Consider the following 15,731-nt stretch of genomic DNA (forward strand, 5'->3'; position numbering starts at 1 on the left):
TAGTTATGGATTCAAAGCATCACAGACCCTCAAGCAGGTATAACTATATATGCTGAGATCTTGGTAAGGACTTCATGAAGGGAGAGGGAACTTTCAGTGCCAAGAGGAACAAATACTTGGCATATAAGTATTCAGTGAAGATCTGTTGATGGATAGATTGATGTCTCAGATGGTAAGGAAGTCATGAGCACTTGTCTTCAAAGAACCTGGATTCAAGAAAGTATGAGTTACTGTGTGTTTAGGGATTATCTCTAGCTTTTGTCCAGATATACGTGGGTTACTTTGGACTATGTAGGGGAGAATAGAAAGGGAAAAAGTAGCTAACAAAAATTCTCTTTAGTATTTTTGGCAGGGTTGGATTTTTTGGGGGGCATCTTTATTTAACTCTACTGGATAATTATGATAGATGGGGATTAAATTAAAGATAGTTAAATTGTTCTTCCTAAATTTCTTTTGGACTGGAAGAAAATAAACATAGAGACTTCTTATCATGGTTTGGACAAAGACTGGGTTCATTCCTTGTTTGCCTGAGTTAGTTGAAGAGGAGAGGTTAGCCTATAAGGATTGAAAATATCTGATTTCTGGAGACTTGGGATACGGTATTTCAGCATCTCCCTCTAGGTGGGGATGAGAATCTCATAAGAAGAATATTTGCAAATGTTAGATGCAGAGATAAAGAGAAAAGGCTCTCTTGGAAGAGGGGAGAGTTATAGAAGCAGAAAGATATGCAAAGAATGTGAGAATAGAGGGAGGAGAAAAAGAAAAGAAAGTGAGAGGAGATAATTAGAAAATATGAGGAGGAAAGGGATAGGGATAAGAAGAGAAAAGATAAGTAGAAGAGAGTAAGGAAAAAAGAGAAGTAGAGAAAGAAGAAAGAAAAAGGAGGAAGAATGAAATGGAGAGAGCTAGAGAGTGAGAAATTTCCATTTTTCTGGATCAGCCTTTTCTCTTGGGCTCCTTTGGGCCCAGAAAAATCTCAGCTTCAAAACTCTGCAGTAATTGATACTTTATAAAAATCTAACTTGGATGCAGTTGACTGGCTCCCTAAGCCTGGGACTGAATAATTGAAGGAATATTTGCAGGATTTGCACTGAAGTACCAACAGCTGTGGAGTGTTTTGATATTTATGAAGTCTGATGAATTATGCATGAGCCAGTGCAGTGAGCCCACTGTGAGACTTATTCCCTCCACAGTCTCACTTACTCAGATACATTGTTCATTGCATTTTACTCCCTTTGTATCCCCAAGCAGGCCCGCCTGTCTATTATAAAACTTAATAAAATTTGTTCAAGCCTTGGTCCCCCCAAATTTCTAATTTTCTCTTTCCCCATGGTTTTTAATTCATTTTTTTCTCTGCAGTTTTGCAGTGGCATAGATGGACCCTGCTTCCACATTGGTGGATGGACAGTCAGGCCTTTGGTGTTGCTTTTTCTAACAGTGAAGACTTTTGCTCATCAAAGGAATCCCAGGGTTTTTCTGAAAATGCGTAACACACTATAGGTCAGGCCTGATACCACCCATTGCCTCCTGTAGGATACATTTCTTATTTAGCATCTATCTCTGACCCAATTAAAGGGACCTTGGTGTCCTCTATTAGTTAATAAATGAACCAGTTAAGTGCCTATTATGTATTTAGCTGTGTTAAATGCATTGGGCATTATAAGAGAAACATAAGAAAGAGAGCCTGCCCCTTGAAGAATTCTGTAATCTAATTCAAAAAAGTGCCACAGTGTAGGACTTTACATTTATGTCCATCTAATTTTATCTATAGGGCAACTAAGTGTCCCAGAGAATGGAGTGCTGTGCCTGGAGTCAGGAAGACTCATCTTCCTGGGTTCAAATCCACCTCAGATACTTACTAGTCTGGACAAGTCATTTAACCCTATTTGCTAAAAAGAAACTGATGTAAAAACAAAACAAAACAAAACAAAAACAAAAAAGCCCTGGGTTTGCAAACTTTATATGAATCACCAATAAGTTCATCATCAATTGCCTTAGTTCTGCTTCCTAGAACCAAGAATCTGTTTTTCTACTTGACATCCCTTTAAAATAGTTGAAGTCAGTGTTTATGCCTTCCTCTAAATATTCTCTTATCAAGAGTCAAGATGGCTAGTTCCTTCAAATCCTACTCCTGTGAGAGTTTCAGGGAAGTCATCAGCCTAGCCACCCACTTCTGGGCACTCTCTAGTTTCTATCATTTCTTCTTTCTATGGAGTTTGCTCTCCTCAGGGTGCCACAAATGCCCTCTACTCACCTCCATTTCTGTGGTTCCCACATCTACTGTGCCTTTCTTTTTTTTATTCAAATACTACTCATTCTTCCAAGTCTGACTTCTTCACTGGAGCCTTCCCAAACTATTCCATCCTTCTCTAATCTTGTAGAGAACTTCTGTATCTTATATCTGAGTACGTAATTAGAGAATCCTTTATTTTTCTTGAATTGTGCAATATGATCTATATAGACTCTCAGTATATGTTGTTGAAAATGATCATGGTGTATGGATACTTTGTCTCCCCAACTAAGCTGTAAGGTCCTTGAAGGTAAGGACATTTTGTATCACTCAAAATAGTAGCTCCTGTGATAATTTGGTGAATAGTAGGTAGTCAGCAAGTTTGCAGCAATGGTTTTCCTTCCTGAGCTTTTATTTCATTAACTTAGGTCTGTCACTTACTCTTGAAGTCAATGCTTGATTGACAACAGTTAATTAACAGAATTGATTGAGCTTCCACTGGGTTTAGACCATGCACTTTGAAAAGATTCCAGGATGGAGAAGCCATGGCCCCTTCCCACAAAGATTTTACAAGAGCATACAAGTAATTGCCAATCATTCACTATTGGTTGTGATCATTTAAGGCTCTCTGTGGCCTGTCAGTGTGGCACGGGAGGAAGAATATTGGACTTGAAAGAATATGACCTTGCTAACTTGGAAATAGATCCTTCTTAATCATCAAGGATTTGCGGGCTAAACCTTGGGTTCCTTATCTCCAAGATAGGGATCTACCTCACAGGTAGGAAAGAATTAAAGGCTTATACAAATGTACTCTACTGAATGCTACTGGGTAGAGTGGTGGAATAGGGTGGTGAAGAATAGGGTGGTGAACCTTGAGCCATGAAGACCTGAATTCAAATCCAGCCTCAGACACTTACCAGAGGGGTGACTTTTTTCTGCTTCAGTTTTCTTAACTGAAAATAGGAAATGATACAAATAATAACTCCTATTCCCCAAAGGTGTTATGAAGATAAAATTAGATAATATCTGTAAAACATTTTGCAAACCTTAAAACATTATACAAATGTTAATTATTATTGTTAGTTAGATCTATGATCATTTTGGGGAATGCAACCAAATACCACAAGAGATGATGGACTTTGCTATAAATGAAGTTTACAAAAGTAGGAATCCTGACTTGGTAGTCGGGAGATCTAGTTTATAGTTTTGCCTACTATTACCTAACTTCATGATTTTGGACAAATCATAATCTGATTCAATTTTTTCATCTATATAATGAAACAATAATTCCCAACATAACCCTCTTCTCAGGGGTATTGTGAGACTTAAATTAAAATATGTGAATACATTTTTAAAAATATAAAGAACTGTGCTAATGTACTGCAGCATTATGATTCTTTAATAGAAGCTCTAAACTATTGCTTGAGCTGATTTTATTCTCCTTATTGATTTGTAAGAGCTTCTAAAATATTGCTGCGTCTATCTCCTGACAGTAATTGTGGTCTCTCTGATTTACAGGGGAAGCCCATTAGTTTTGATTTTTCTAATAGCAACTCTCTTGATTCTTGGTTGCTGCCTTATTGCAATGGAACAAAAACCTATATTATAAACCTGAGACAAAAACCAAATCACTCCTTTATGAGCAACCTTTTAGGGTCAGGTGGTACATCACAGGGCTCCCAGAATTCCTGTGGCAGGTAGCATGTGAAAGCTGCTTAGGCCAGGTGTTGAAATTAGTCTACGCTCAATGGCTCAGTATGAAGAAGAAAATCGGCCATGTCTAAAAGAAATTAGGCTGCAGGCAAGCAAGAATTTTAATTAAAATGGAAATGATGACCAGGGCTTCCTCTATAAGCTACAGCTGTTTATTCATGGACTGCTTCATAGCTTAACCCTATCCTGCCAAGAGAGGGCTAAGCAGTTTGAAAATTCTCAGGAAATGGTGGGTGATGGTATATCTTCATAAAGTGTGTTAGGTGGCGAGTGGATGGTTAACTCAACTGATTAAAGCACTGTGCTATGAAGGCCTAGGCCATGAGTTTGATCCCAAGTCTTAGATTCAATATCTAATTGTGTCTGATGGCTCTTCTCTGATCCATAGTCTCAGACTGTATCACTGATTGTTAAAATTTGCAAATGTACATATTTGGTCATGAGGGAAGACTGGTAAGGGCTCAGGAATAGATCAATGCAACCCTATCTCCATGATTGGAAAAACAACTCAAAGTCAAGGGGAAAAAGGGCCTAACGTCCTCATTTTACAAATCCTGACAATTCCAGTTGATATAGGTCAGGTATAGCAATTCTGTATATGAAGGACAGCACTATGGAATCTAAGAAAAATTGGGCCTATACAAGAGATATAACCAGATTGGTTCCATGATATTTCTAATGTATAGATGTGTATTAGTTCATATTAACATGGACTTAAGGATGTTTCAATTTGTCTATAAGATCAATCTTTGGCTGTTCCCACAAATAGGTCCTGAAACTCCATACAGCGGCTAATCGTGGAGATAGTGGCTAGAACATCTTTGCAAAGCCTATTCAGACTGGAGTGAGCACATTAAGGGATTTTTATATGTTCATAATCAAAACTATTAATATACAGATCACTCTAATTTACTATCTCTTTGGAATAGGAACATCCTTGGGGATGAGGGAGTATAGAGAACTATATGAGTTTTTAGTGTTGCCAGTTGCCTTAATAAAGAGTAATACTGATAAATATTATCAAATAAAAATCAAAAATGAATATTATCATAAATGGAAAATGACTAAAAATAATTTCCCCTTATTTTTGAAGAATAATGTTGATGCTGATAACAATAAGGGCATTTAAATAGTGCTCTAAGGTTAGCAAATACTTTACAAATATTACTTTGTTTTGTTCCTACAAAAACTCTAGGAGCTAGGAGCTATTTTTAATCCTCATTATACAGAAGAGGAAACTGAGGCATAAAGTTGTGATTTCTGGAGGTTACATGGCTAGTGAAGTGTCTGAGGCTGGATTTAAACTCGGATCTTTCTGACTCCAGATCCAGTGCTCTCTTCATTGGGTACTTACCTTCAGTATCTGAATACAATGTAAATGACTTGAATTTGCAGTTGGAAAGAACTAGGAACACATTCTGAGTCTGATACATTAGCTATGTTATCAGGGGGAAAACACTTGCTCTCTCAGAGCCTCATTTTCTTTATCTGTAAATTGGGTTAAATCTATTGTGCTTACCCTAAAGGTTTTTGTGGGCCTCTACTGAGGTAATCTAAGTGAAAGCTTTGTATATTTTAAATATATGTTATTGTTTTGCTTTAGCAGAGATGGGGGGCAGTGTTTGAATAAATATGATAGGGGCAGCTAGATGGCACAGTGGATAAAGCACCTACTCCAAAATTAGGAACTTCTCTGTTTAGATTCAGCCTCAGACACTAAACCTACCCGCACTAACTGAGCAAGTCACTTAACCCCAATTGCCTTGGGGAAAAAAAAGAATCCATATGATGTGTGCCATCTTATTCCTACTTAAAGCAAATGCATAGGTATCAACTCTATCAATACTAAAGCCCATTAGGGCTTTTGGAATACAATTTGGGCTCTAGGTGCAATATTTTGACTGTCACTTAAGTAATCTAGTCTAAGCCACTTGAGGTTTAGGAAGTCCAGGAAAGACTAACTCAAGGTTATGTAATTTGAGATAGGACTTGAACTTGGGGCTTCTGACTCCAAATCTCCAGCTCTATCACACTACGCCAACTTGTGTTTAATAGCCACTTTAAGAAGTCCCTTGAAATGTTCACCCTTTCCCCAAGCTGAGATAATGGTGGTAAACAAGAAAATAGCAATCCGAGTGGTAAAATAATGTTTTATTCCATGGATGAACAAACGCTACCATGCCACGTCCTAACTTCCCTCCTACCATATCTCATGGCCAGAGCCGGGTTCCCCTTCCAGATCAGGTTGGCTTTGCTGACAGTCAAGCCCATTGGAGTAGCAAAAGCATGAACACATAGCATTCTGATTGGTCCTGTTTGTCAGTGGGTTGATCTCTTCGCAAAAATGTCGGTGTGTGTCACCTTCCTTTGTTTAGAAAACAAAAACCAAAACAAAAAACAAACAGAAAATCCCATGAAGGTCTTCCAAGTTGACCTAACTACAACTGACAGGCAAAGCTTAAAGGTGAAACCGAAATCCCCAACCACTGAAAAGCATCATGGATATGTCTTCACTGCTGTCAGATGCCGAGGTCACCCACAGGACAACTGCAAGCCGAAGAAATTGGTACTGACATTCAGGCTGTCAACACGTGAGAAAGGAAATGACAGTAATTGATATATTTCCAACTAGCATTTCTAAAGAGTTCAGATCAGCCAAAGAGTGTTAGCATGCACGCTGAACACAAGATTAATATCGCCGGGGGGCTGAGGGAGTAGGGCAGGGAGACTCCACGAATGACTGACATACATTCCTTTATATACAACAAAATGAAATATACACTATGAATATTGGCTGTACATTTGGTCAGAGTATATCTTACAAGGCTAACGTAGAAAGCAACATCAACCTTACCACTCAAAGGGAAGGGCAATGGAACAATTCCCAGGGAATGAAGTCCAATTCTGACACGTTCTTATACACACATATCTTTTTTCTCTTCAGGTTTTTCTTCTACAAGGGTTACTGTGACTTGAGCATACTTAATAAGACTGGAGAGGATGGAATCAAAGCCCTGTCATTTTTACCAAATGTGATACTGACAGACGAGACCACTTAGGGAGAAATGGGACTTGACAGTTTTAGTTTCTGGAATGGAATGGAGATGGACAGTGGCAAATCTAAACCCAAACCCAAATCAAGCTCTGGGGGGAAGCAGCCTCTTGCAAATGAACGTGCTCGGGGTGCCTTCCGTCCCTCAGTTTTCTGAAATGGCCTCACAATGTGTCTGACTCATGACCTTAAAGACAAAGTAGTTAGTTTAGGTGTTTCCTTATCCAAACAAGGGAAAAGCCTGCAGATGGACAGGGAAGAAGCAAAGCAAAGCCAAGGAACTCCATGACAACAAGAGCTTCAGATAAAAACTATATAAAAATACTAATTAATTACATAAGGTTAAACATTAGCATAACTATACTTTTTACAGTCCAGAGCCTGTCTTCTTCAAAGCAGCCTGGTAGTAACACTGAATCTTCTAATGATGGGAAGGAGCAAGCAAGTATACGAATCTTTAAAATACCCTTAAAATAATTGTGCTATAATCTTTGTTGTTGTTTTTTTTTTTTTTTTAATTTCCATGACAGTTTTATCGGACACAATGTGATGCTGCTGACAATGGCGCTCTAATGCAGGAGGTGGGCTTCAATGCTACTGTTGGATAGCTTGGGTTTAAAGGGCCAGTGATCTGGCCAGTGATCTCTATGTCCTCAAGGCGGGCCTTTACTACCATTGATCCTTTCGGGAGAGGGGGTTGGGGGGGCACTTAATCCAGCAGTCACTCTGTGGCCAAGAGAAGGTGATGCCTTGAAGGTATATTCCTTGCAGACAGTAGTCTTGGTTGGACCCGTCATGCGTGATGTCCCTCTTCCTGGGAAGGAGCTTGCTGCTGAGACAGCAGGAAGGCTGCCTTCGCTACTGTGACACACATGCTAACATACATTTCTTTCCCCAGCTCCTCCCCTGGGGGAATGGCAAGGGGAGGGGTGGGGAGAGAACACTTTTCAGTTGCATATTGTTAGATAGAAAGAACCATTTTTGTGCTTGATGGGGATGCACAGTTAGTCCTCCTCCTCTTCCTCTTTCATTGTGACTGTGGGCAGTTTGTCCTGAATCCTGAAACACTCCACAAAGAAGTTGATGATGGATTGGTACAGGTGTTGCTCCAGGGAGGAGCTGTGGAAGTAATGGCTCTCATCTGGGTAGATCTGTAAGGCGAGGCAAGGAGAGAATGTTAGACATAATTGTAGTTAAAAAACTCATTTCCTGAAGGGGCAACATAGGATGGTGTACTTGGCGCCATATAAATAGGTGGTACTGTGGATAGAATGCCAGACCTGGCATCAGGAAGATCCCCAGCTTCAGAAACTTACTTCCTTTATGACTGCCTTGGTTTCTTCATCTGTAAAATGGGGACAATATGCTTTTCAACTTACAGTGTTGTGAGGATAAAATGAGACATTTGTAAAACACTTGTCAAAACTTAAAAGTACTATACAAATGATCATTGTTATTAGAATGTAAATGAAAGACCCACTTCCTCCATGAAGCCCTCCTATCTCAGATGAGTTTTCTGTGGAGGACTGGGATGAAAATCCCACCTCTGACACTATCCAGATGACCTTGGGCTTAACCTCTTTGGGCCTCAGTTTCCTCATCTATAAACTGAAGGAATTCAATCAGTTGGCCTCTGAGGTCCTCTCCAATTATAGATCAGTCAATAGTACTTATTAAATGAAATACTTTTCATTTAACCAAATAACTTTGCCAACTTTGCAAGATTGTAAATTGAAAGTTGGTGCTGATTTGTACTGGTAGATATTTTCTCGGATAGGATGTAACTGTGCTAATGTCATTCCATGTCTAGTCCCTATTCCTATTTAATAGAGGCCATGTTTCCTTAAAACTTTAGGAAGTAATATAATACAATTGTTCTGACTTCTATTTTATAGATAAAGAAAGTGAGATTCAGAGAATGATTCTGAACTTTATGAGATCATATAGCTAATAAATGCCTAAGTCAGAACTCAAAGTATGTTGTCTTTCAACAATTTCCATTTTTCCACATTGGTGCTCTGAGAGTGGTTCTGTTTAATATGGAGTTGACACCATACAATTATTGAGCAACTTTGTTGAATAAAATGGTTACTATTCAGTTTATATTTGGTACAAAAGCATAGGATCTAGAATTGTCAAGCACATTAAAGATAGCTTGGTTGACTTTTCTTTCATTTTATAGATGACAAAACTCAGTTCCATTGAGGTAAAGTGACTTGTCTAAGGATGTAGTGAAAGCTGAGATAAAGATCAAATTATGTGACTTCTACTATTTAATGATGATCCAATTGAAGATGGAAACAAAGCCAGGTAAGAGATGCTGAATATAAAAAAGCATGTTACGGCCATGAAAAAATGGCGTCAGAAATGCTAACAGTAAGATTTTGCTGAGGTTAGTCAAGAAAAAGTACCAAAAAAAAAAAAAAAAAAAAAAAAAAAAAGGTCGGGGGAAAAAAGCTATGTTGGGGAAAGATGAATATTAAAGAATTGCTGGTGGGCGTCTATGGTGTCCTATTAGTGGTGAGAAGGTAAAGCTTTTAAAATCCCCAGCATCTGTGTACCAAGGAGAATTACCTCTGGGCCAGATAGGAAAGAATATGACCAACAGGAAGTTGGTATCCAAGATCCCCTTAGTTCTTCTTGATGAATTTAAAGAATGATTTTAAAGCAGAGTCTGATCTTGGGAACCAGTGTAAAGACTGTCCTTAATCATTATTTGTCCAGCGTATATCACTTGTAAAGGAAAACTAAACATAACTTTCAGGACTAAATCCTATCATCTTAACAACTAATAAAGTTTTGCTTTGGAAAACTTTTAAGTTTCTGGCTAATTCAGTCCAATTCCTTTATTCTAAAAATGAAGGAACTTAAATCCAATGGATGTAAAGGGGCTATAATGATTCAAATTACTAAAAATTTAACCCAAATTCCAAATCTAATGGCCTATCAGTTGTACTGTTTCATTTAGATTTACAGAAATTCAACCCAACTCATCAGATATTTATTAACACCCCCCCCCAACACATGATAAATACTGGAGATATAAAAATGAAATGAAATGATAGATCTTGCCCTGGTGAGAGTGTGTCTATAAGTATACACATATCTAATACTTATATCTTTATACACACATAAGTGTATATGACAGAAGAGATAACAGAGAGACTACCTTTCTTGGGCTAATGCAGTATGCCCATCCACATGGAGCCTTATTGTGTTTGTTTCTAGAAAAGAATGCTAGAAAGGGCCCTTCCTCTCTCTGATTCAGAACATGGGCAGAAATCTTATCTTTTTGGTTACTGTATGATAATGGAAGACCTTAAATTGATTGCTGAGATTGAACTGAGTGTTCATACAAAAGGTTTGACCAAAAGAACCTTCTCTTCTGAGAGAGAATGAGGAAGAAGAAATTCATAAACTTTCAGGCAAGGGAAGTTTTCTGATCTTGTGGTGGCTTGAGGGAGAAGATCAGGCAGCTGCAGAACATCTGCTGCTGCAATTACTACTATCCCTACCCACCTGGATCACTACTTGCCTTGAATACAAGATAATACCCTGGGCTATTCCATTTCTATGTCTGATACACATTTACCTAAGATCAAGAAAGAATATATCCAACAGAAGTGGTACCAGGTCTTCCCAGTCATACAGTGGCTTAGGAGAGGAAGTGAAGTACCAGGTGCTGCTGGGGTTCCCATATCTACTTCTCCACCTATACTGACATGTGGCCATGAAACTCATATGACTTGGAAACTCAGTATTTCTTTTTTCTTTTTACTGGAAAGTTACCAGGAAAAAGAAAGTGATGTCATCTGCTGAAACCTTTTAAAGCCTTTATATGGCTAATCAGTTCTGACTCAGCAGCCAATTTAAGGTCTATTCATCACTAAGTAGTCTAAGATACTTGCATTTTCTAGAATCAGGCTCACTAAGCCTCTACATGGTTATGCATTAGATTGATAATATTAAACGTGTCCCTAAGGACAGGGCCCTTATTGGCCAATCCTTCATTGTACATAAATATTTTTAAGACAATCAAGAAGCATTTATTAATTATCTACTACTTGTCAGACCCTCATCTGGTGCAGAGGTTACAAAGACAAATATTAAATAATCCCTGACTTCAAGGAATGGTTCAAAAAATGCTGTGGAAAAATGAGAGGAGGGAAGGATACTTTCCAGTCTAATGGAGGATGATACTGGCAGAAGAATATGATAAATAAGTACGGATGATGATGTGAGCAATGGCCAAGAGATAGGAGAGGGAGAATTCCTGGGAGAATAGAAAGTCATAATGAGTTTAGTTTGGCTGGAATGGAGAATAGATGAAAAAGAATAGCATGAGATAAGTCTGGAAAGACAGACTGAAGATAGATTGGAAAGAGCCAGAGCCATGAGTGTATATTATAGTTTGTAGGCAAAATGAAGCCACTAGAGATTTTGCAGGTGATGCAAACAGAAGTTCTGGGTTTTTTTGGACCTGTGATTATAAGTGTGTAGGCAAAAGGCGGTAACATGGAGGCAATGTGAGTAGAGAACTAGAAAAGAGAAATGTTCCTAACAGGAAGTGGCAATAAATTTGACATGTAAGATTAGGGAAGACATAAATCTGATGGTCTGGATGCTTGAGCTAGTCATTTATAGAAAAAGGTAAGGTTGTTTTTTCTTTTTCTTTTTTTTTTTTTTTTTAATTTGCAGCAGTGAGGGATGGAGGAAGATAATCTTGGATTAAGGTGTGGATGCAGAATTCAGCCAGGCAGAACATTTTGGTGGAAAGTTCCAGCAGATAAATGGAAATGTGGAACTCAGGAAAGAAGGTTAAGGTAAAATAAAAGGTTTTGATTCCAAAACATGCAATAGGCATGTGTGCTCAATAAATTCTAATGGCTCCCTATTGCCTCCACATCAAATACAAAATCTGTTTAGCATTCAAAGCCCTTCATCAGCCAGCCTCCTCCTACCTTTTCAGTCTTCTTAAATCTTATTCTGCACCATATACTCTTCAAACTAGTGATTGGCTCCTCCTGGCTGTTCCATGAACAAGACATTTCATCTCTCAGCTCTGGACATTTTCTCTGGCTATCTCCCATGCTCTCCCTCTCTGTGTGGCCATATCCTAGCTTTCTTTAAGTCCCAAATAAAATTCTTTCTTCTATAGGAAGTATTTCCCAACCCCTCTTAATTCTAATGCCTTCCCTCTTTGAATTAGCTCCTTTTTATTTTGTATCTATAATCCGTTTGGTTGTCTTCCACATCAGGCTGAGTTCCTCATGGCCTTTTGCCCCTTTTTGTAAACTAATGCTTAGCATATGACTAGCATATGATAGGTCTTTTTTATAAATGTTTATTGGTTACTGATCCTAGTTTGAAATCCTACTTTGCCAGACCCCAAACTCTTCCTTCCTTTGCTCTAAAATTGATCAACTCTACGGGAGTGTAGGTTTATCCAGCAGGCTTACTAAAACAAAGTTCCAATCGCCCCTACCTTCCTCCATGGAATAGTTATTTTGATGCTGATCTACCTTGTTCATTATGGGGTCAGTGGTACAGGAAGCCTTCCTTCTTGATTCATCATATCATAAGCAGAAAGGCAATGTCTCCTAATTCACATCAGTAAGCATGTAAGAAACAGCCATATATGAAAAGCACTATGCTAAGTGCTGATAATATACATAGACAAAAATGAAACAGTCTCTACCCTCTGGCATTCTAAGGGCATACAAGCCGGGAAGTAAATAGAAGATAACTTGTTTTGCTTTATTTTATTGTGGCTGTTGGGGAGAGTGCTGAAAACTGAGGACACCAGGAAAGTCTGCTTTAGCAAGTGTTGCTTACTGAAGCAAAATGTCTCTATAACCTCCACAGAATTGGAGCTGTCCAAAAAAGGGATGAGTTGAGGTGGGGGGTGGGGGGAAGGTTAGTCAATTATTCCTCACTAGCAGCCTTCAAGCAGAAGCTGGAGAGCTACTTATTAGAGATGTTGTAGAAGATATTTCTGTTCAATATGCATCGGATTTCATGACTGAGGTCCCTTCCAAGTTTCAGATTCTCTGTGTGCTAATGCAGTCTTTGGGCTGATTATTTAGTCTGTTTACCCACCATGTCTGAGCTGCGTGCATTAACATGGCACAGAGAAGCAACGGCCCTGGCATGAGATTCTGCCTTTGGTGCTTACTACTTTGGACCAGTCATTAAACTCTGGGGCTCAGATCCCTCCTCTGTAAAATGAAGAGTTGTATTAGGTGACTTCTAAGGGTCTTTTCAACTCTGTGACAGAACTGTATACACAAACACAGGTGTGATTTGTAGAAACGAGACTTGCTATGTAAAAATCCATGTTTTCTGCACAGAATATTCTACCAGGGATGTATCATATTTCAACCAATCAATCAGTGAAAGCAAATGACACCCCACAGGAATGGCTGTGTGGTTGACTGAAGGGAATAAGTTACACCTGGTGCAATGTGGTATTCTGAAAACAGATCAGTCTCCAGGTGCAATAGCTGAGTGCTCTAGAAGGAATCACTTTGTATGTGGGAAAGAGCTGCTGACTCCTCTCCCTCAACCTTACAAGAGTCCGAAGTTTTGGACTTCCTACCTGGGATAGTAGCAGCATCCCTAGAGCACTATTGACTCATGGCAGAGTCTGGAGTTGAGAAGCACGATGAAACCAGAGAAGATCTCCATGAGGACTCACAAGGTAAAGGAGGACTTCTAATAACCAAGGGCTTGAATTACACCCTTTGGCCTTCCATATTTAGGTTCATTCTCCCTAGTGTTCTTGTATGTGTGTAAGAAGTAGCATTTTTGCTCTGGTTGTTTTGACTGTGCCATCTCAGAAAATACCCTTTCTAAAGGTAATTGAACCTGGCTGGCTGTAATCAAGGGGGAACATACCTGCTGGGGGCTCATAAATGATAGTAATAGAGTCCTCCACCCCTCAGGGCTGTCCCTGGGATGCCAAGGGAAGAAATAGTTAGCTGCCCTCTGGGGACCCAGTTAGCCAGCACGAGTGGAGGGAAGGAGGAGAATGAGCCCAGTTGGGGTGCAATAACACAATTATGTTTTCTAAATGAGAAAACAGGTCTGTTCACATATACCATACCTGCAAGCTGTAATTAGCCTTTCCTCTAATTAGATGTGCAATGAGCTCTGCTGTATGCTGGAAATGGATTTTTTCTGCAGGGGGGAAAAAAGAAGTGTGTTTCAGAAGCCATAATCACAATTAAAATGGAACTTATTCCCAGGTAAATGTCCAATCATTGCTTAGGTCACTTACCATCCGCAGTTGCATGGATGATCAAGAACTGCTGTTCTTCCAGGGATGACACCCGATGGGCTAATCTAGTCATCTGAAGGGAGGCACAGACCAAGGGTGTGAATTAGTAGTTTTTAGCACAAGAAATAAAGTGTTTTTTAAATGCATATACAGGATGTCTTCAAAGTATTTATGCTTTTAAAGCTTAAGACTGCACTTAGACTTTTAGACTTCCTTGCTGTTGTTTTTGTCCTTCCTTCTGGAAAAGGGCCATCTCTTCTAGAGGTGGTGATACCATGACATGCAAGTGAATTGGATTGAAGTGAAGGAGGGGTATGCAAGATCACCTGCCTCACTTTCCCCTCCAGTGTCATCTGGGTTAAGTAGCCAGATATAGATCAGGAGATGGCTCTGGATGAGAATGGGAAACCTTGGCTTTTTTAAATTAAAAGCTTCAACAGGTCTCAGTTTAACCTATTCACTGATTAAGGCTAGGTAGTTACTAGGTAGCAAAGAATCTCTTTCATTTAATCCCCCCAAAATCTAAATTAATGAATGAATCTGGGAGGGGAAGACCCTCAGAAATAGGCAGCGACTCTGGAAGATGGGGAGGAAAGGTGGAATAATCCCATGATTCAGAGCTTTTCTTTGTTAATTCTTGCCTTTGCTCACCAGATCAAAAAAGAATAATAAAAAAAGTTTTTCTTCTTTATTACAAAGTGCCAGTATTTTGGCCAATGAACACTAGCTAGTTCTATGCTATGAACACTAGCTAGTTCTATGTCTGAGAAATGGGATCAATCATTCAGGCCATACTTTTGCTCCTGTGGTTTATAATGAACAAAGTGACCCCCACCCCCCCATACAGGATATCCTGATGAAGGCATCCCTCACCCAAAGATAGTTTAAGAAAATAGACTACTAGCTATATTACCCTATCACTGAAAGTGATTGATCATATAGTCCAACACTTGATTGAATAGATGTGGGATGTTGGGAACAGAAAGGTTAAAGGACTTGCCCAAGGTGACCCAACTAAATAAACTGGTAGGGTTGTGATTGTAATCTGGGTCTTTCTGACTTTAGTCTAGTACTCTTCCACTGAGCCTTACAAAAGCCTGGGAGGGATAGCATGACACTGGAATTTTTGAGGATCTCATCTAAGGTCATATGGTCTATAAGAGATGGGGCTGGTACTCAGGTCTCCCGATTCCTAACCTGGGGCATATTCCACTGTGCACCCCCGCCTCTCTTGGCAACTCAGATACTTCTCTAGTATACTAGCCAGAGAAACAGAAAATAGCTTTTTATCCAAATATAATAGTATTAGAAAGACAATTAAGTAACATGATTTTAGGGAACTAACTTGGGATGGATCCCTGTGCCAGGATTATTTGCCTAATGATATCAGCAGGCCCTTTTTATTTTATATTTCTTTAAAAAAAAGTTCTCTCACTATGCTTTTATATCCTCTTCAT

The 15,731-nt window shown here is 39.1% G+C and overlaps 1 protein-coding gene across 5 annotated transcripts in view; it reads right to left on the bottom strand.

The window, feature by feature from the left end:
* Nucleotides 1–6,073: 6,073 nt before the first annotated feature.
* DPP6 (dipeptidyl peptidase like 6) overlaps nt 6,074–15,731 on the bottom strand; it is a 1,195,887-nt gene continuing 1,186,229 nt past the window's right edge. For all 5 annotated transcript variants that reach the window (XM_074267390.1, XM_074267388.1, XM_074267391.1 and 2 more), the window contains 3 exons: nt 14,275–14,347; nt 14,101–14,174; nt 6,074–8,146 (listed from right to left, as the gene is read on the bottom strand). In XM_074267390.1, the coding sequence (XP_074123491.1) occupies nt 8,000–8,146; nt 14,101–14,174; nt 14,275–14,347 (294 nt within the window). In that variant the 3' untranslated portion in view covers nt 6,074–7,999. The remainder of the gene's footprint in view (nt 8,147–14,100; nt 14,175–14,274; nt 14,348–15,731) is intronic.

Source organism: Sminthopsis crassicaudata, chromosome 5 (assembly GCF_048593235.1).
Source record: "Sminthopsis crassicaudata isolate SCR6 chromosome 5, ASM4859323v1, whole genome shotgun sequence".
NCBI classification, from domain to species: Eukaryota; Metazoa; Chordata; class Mammalia; order Dasyuromorphia; family Dasyuridae; genus Sminthopsis; species Sminthopsis crassicaudata.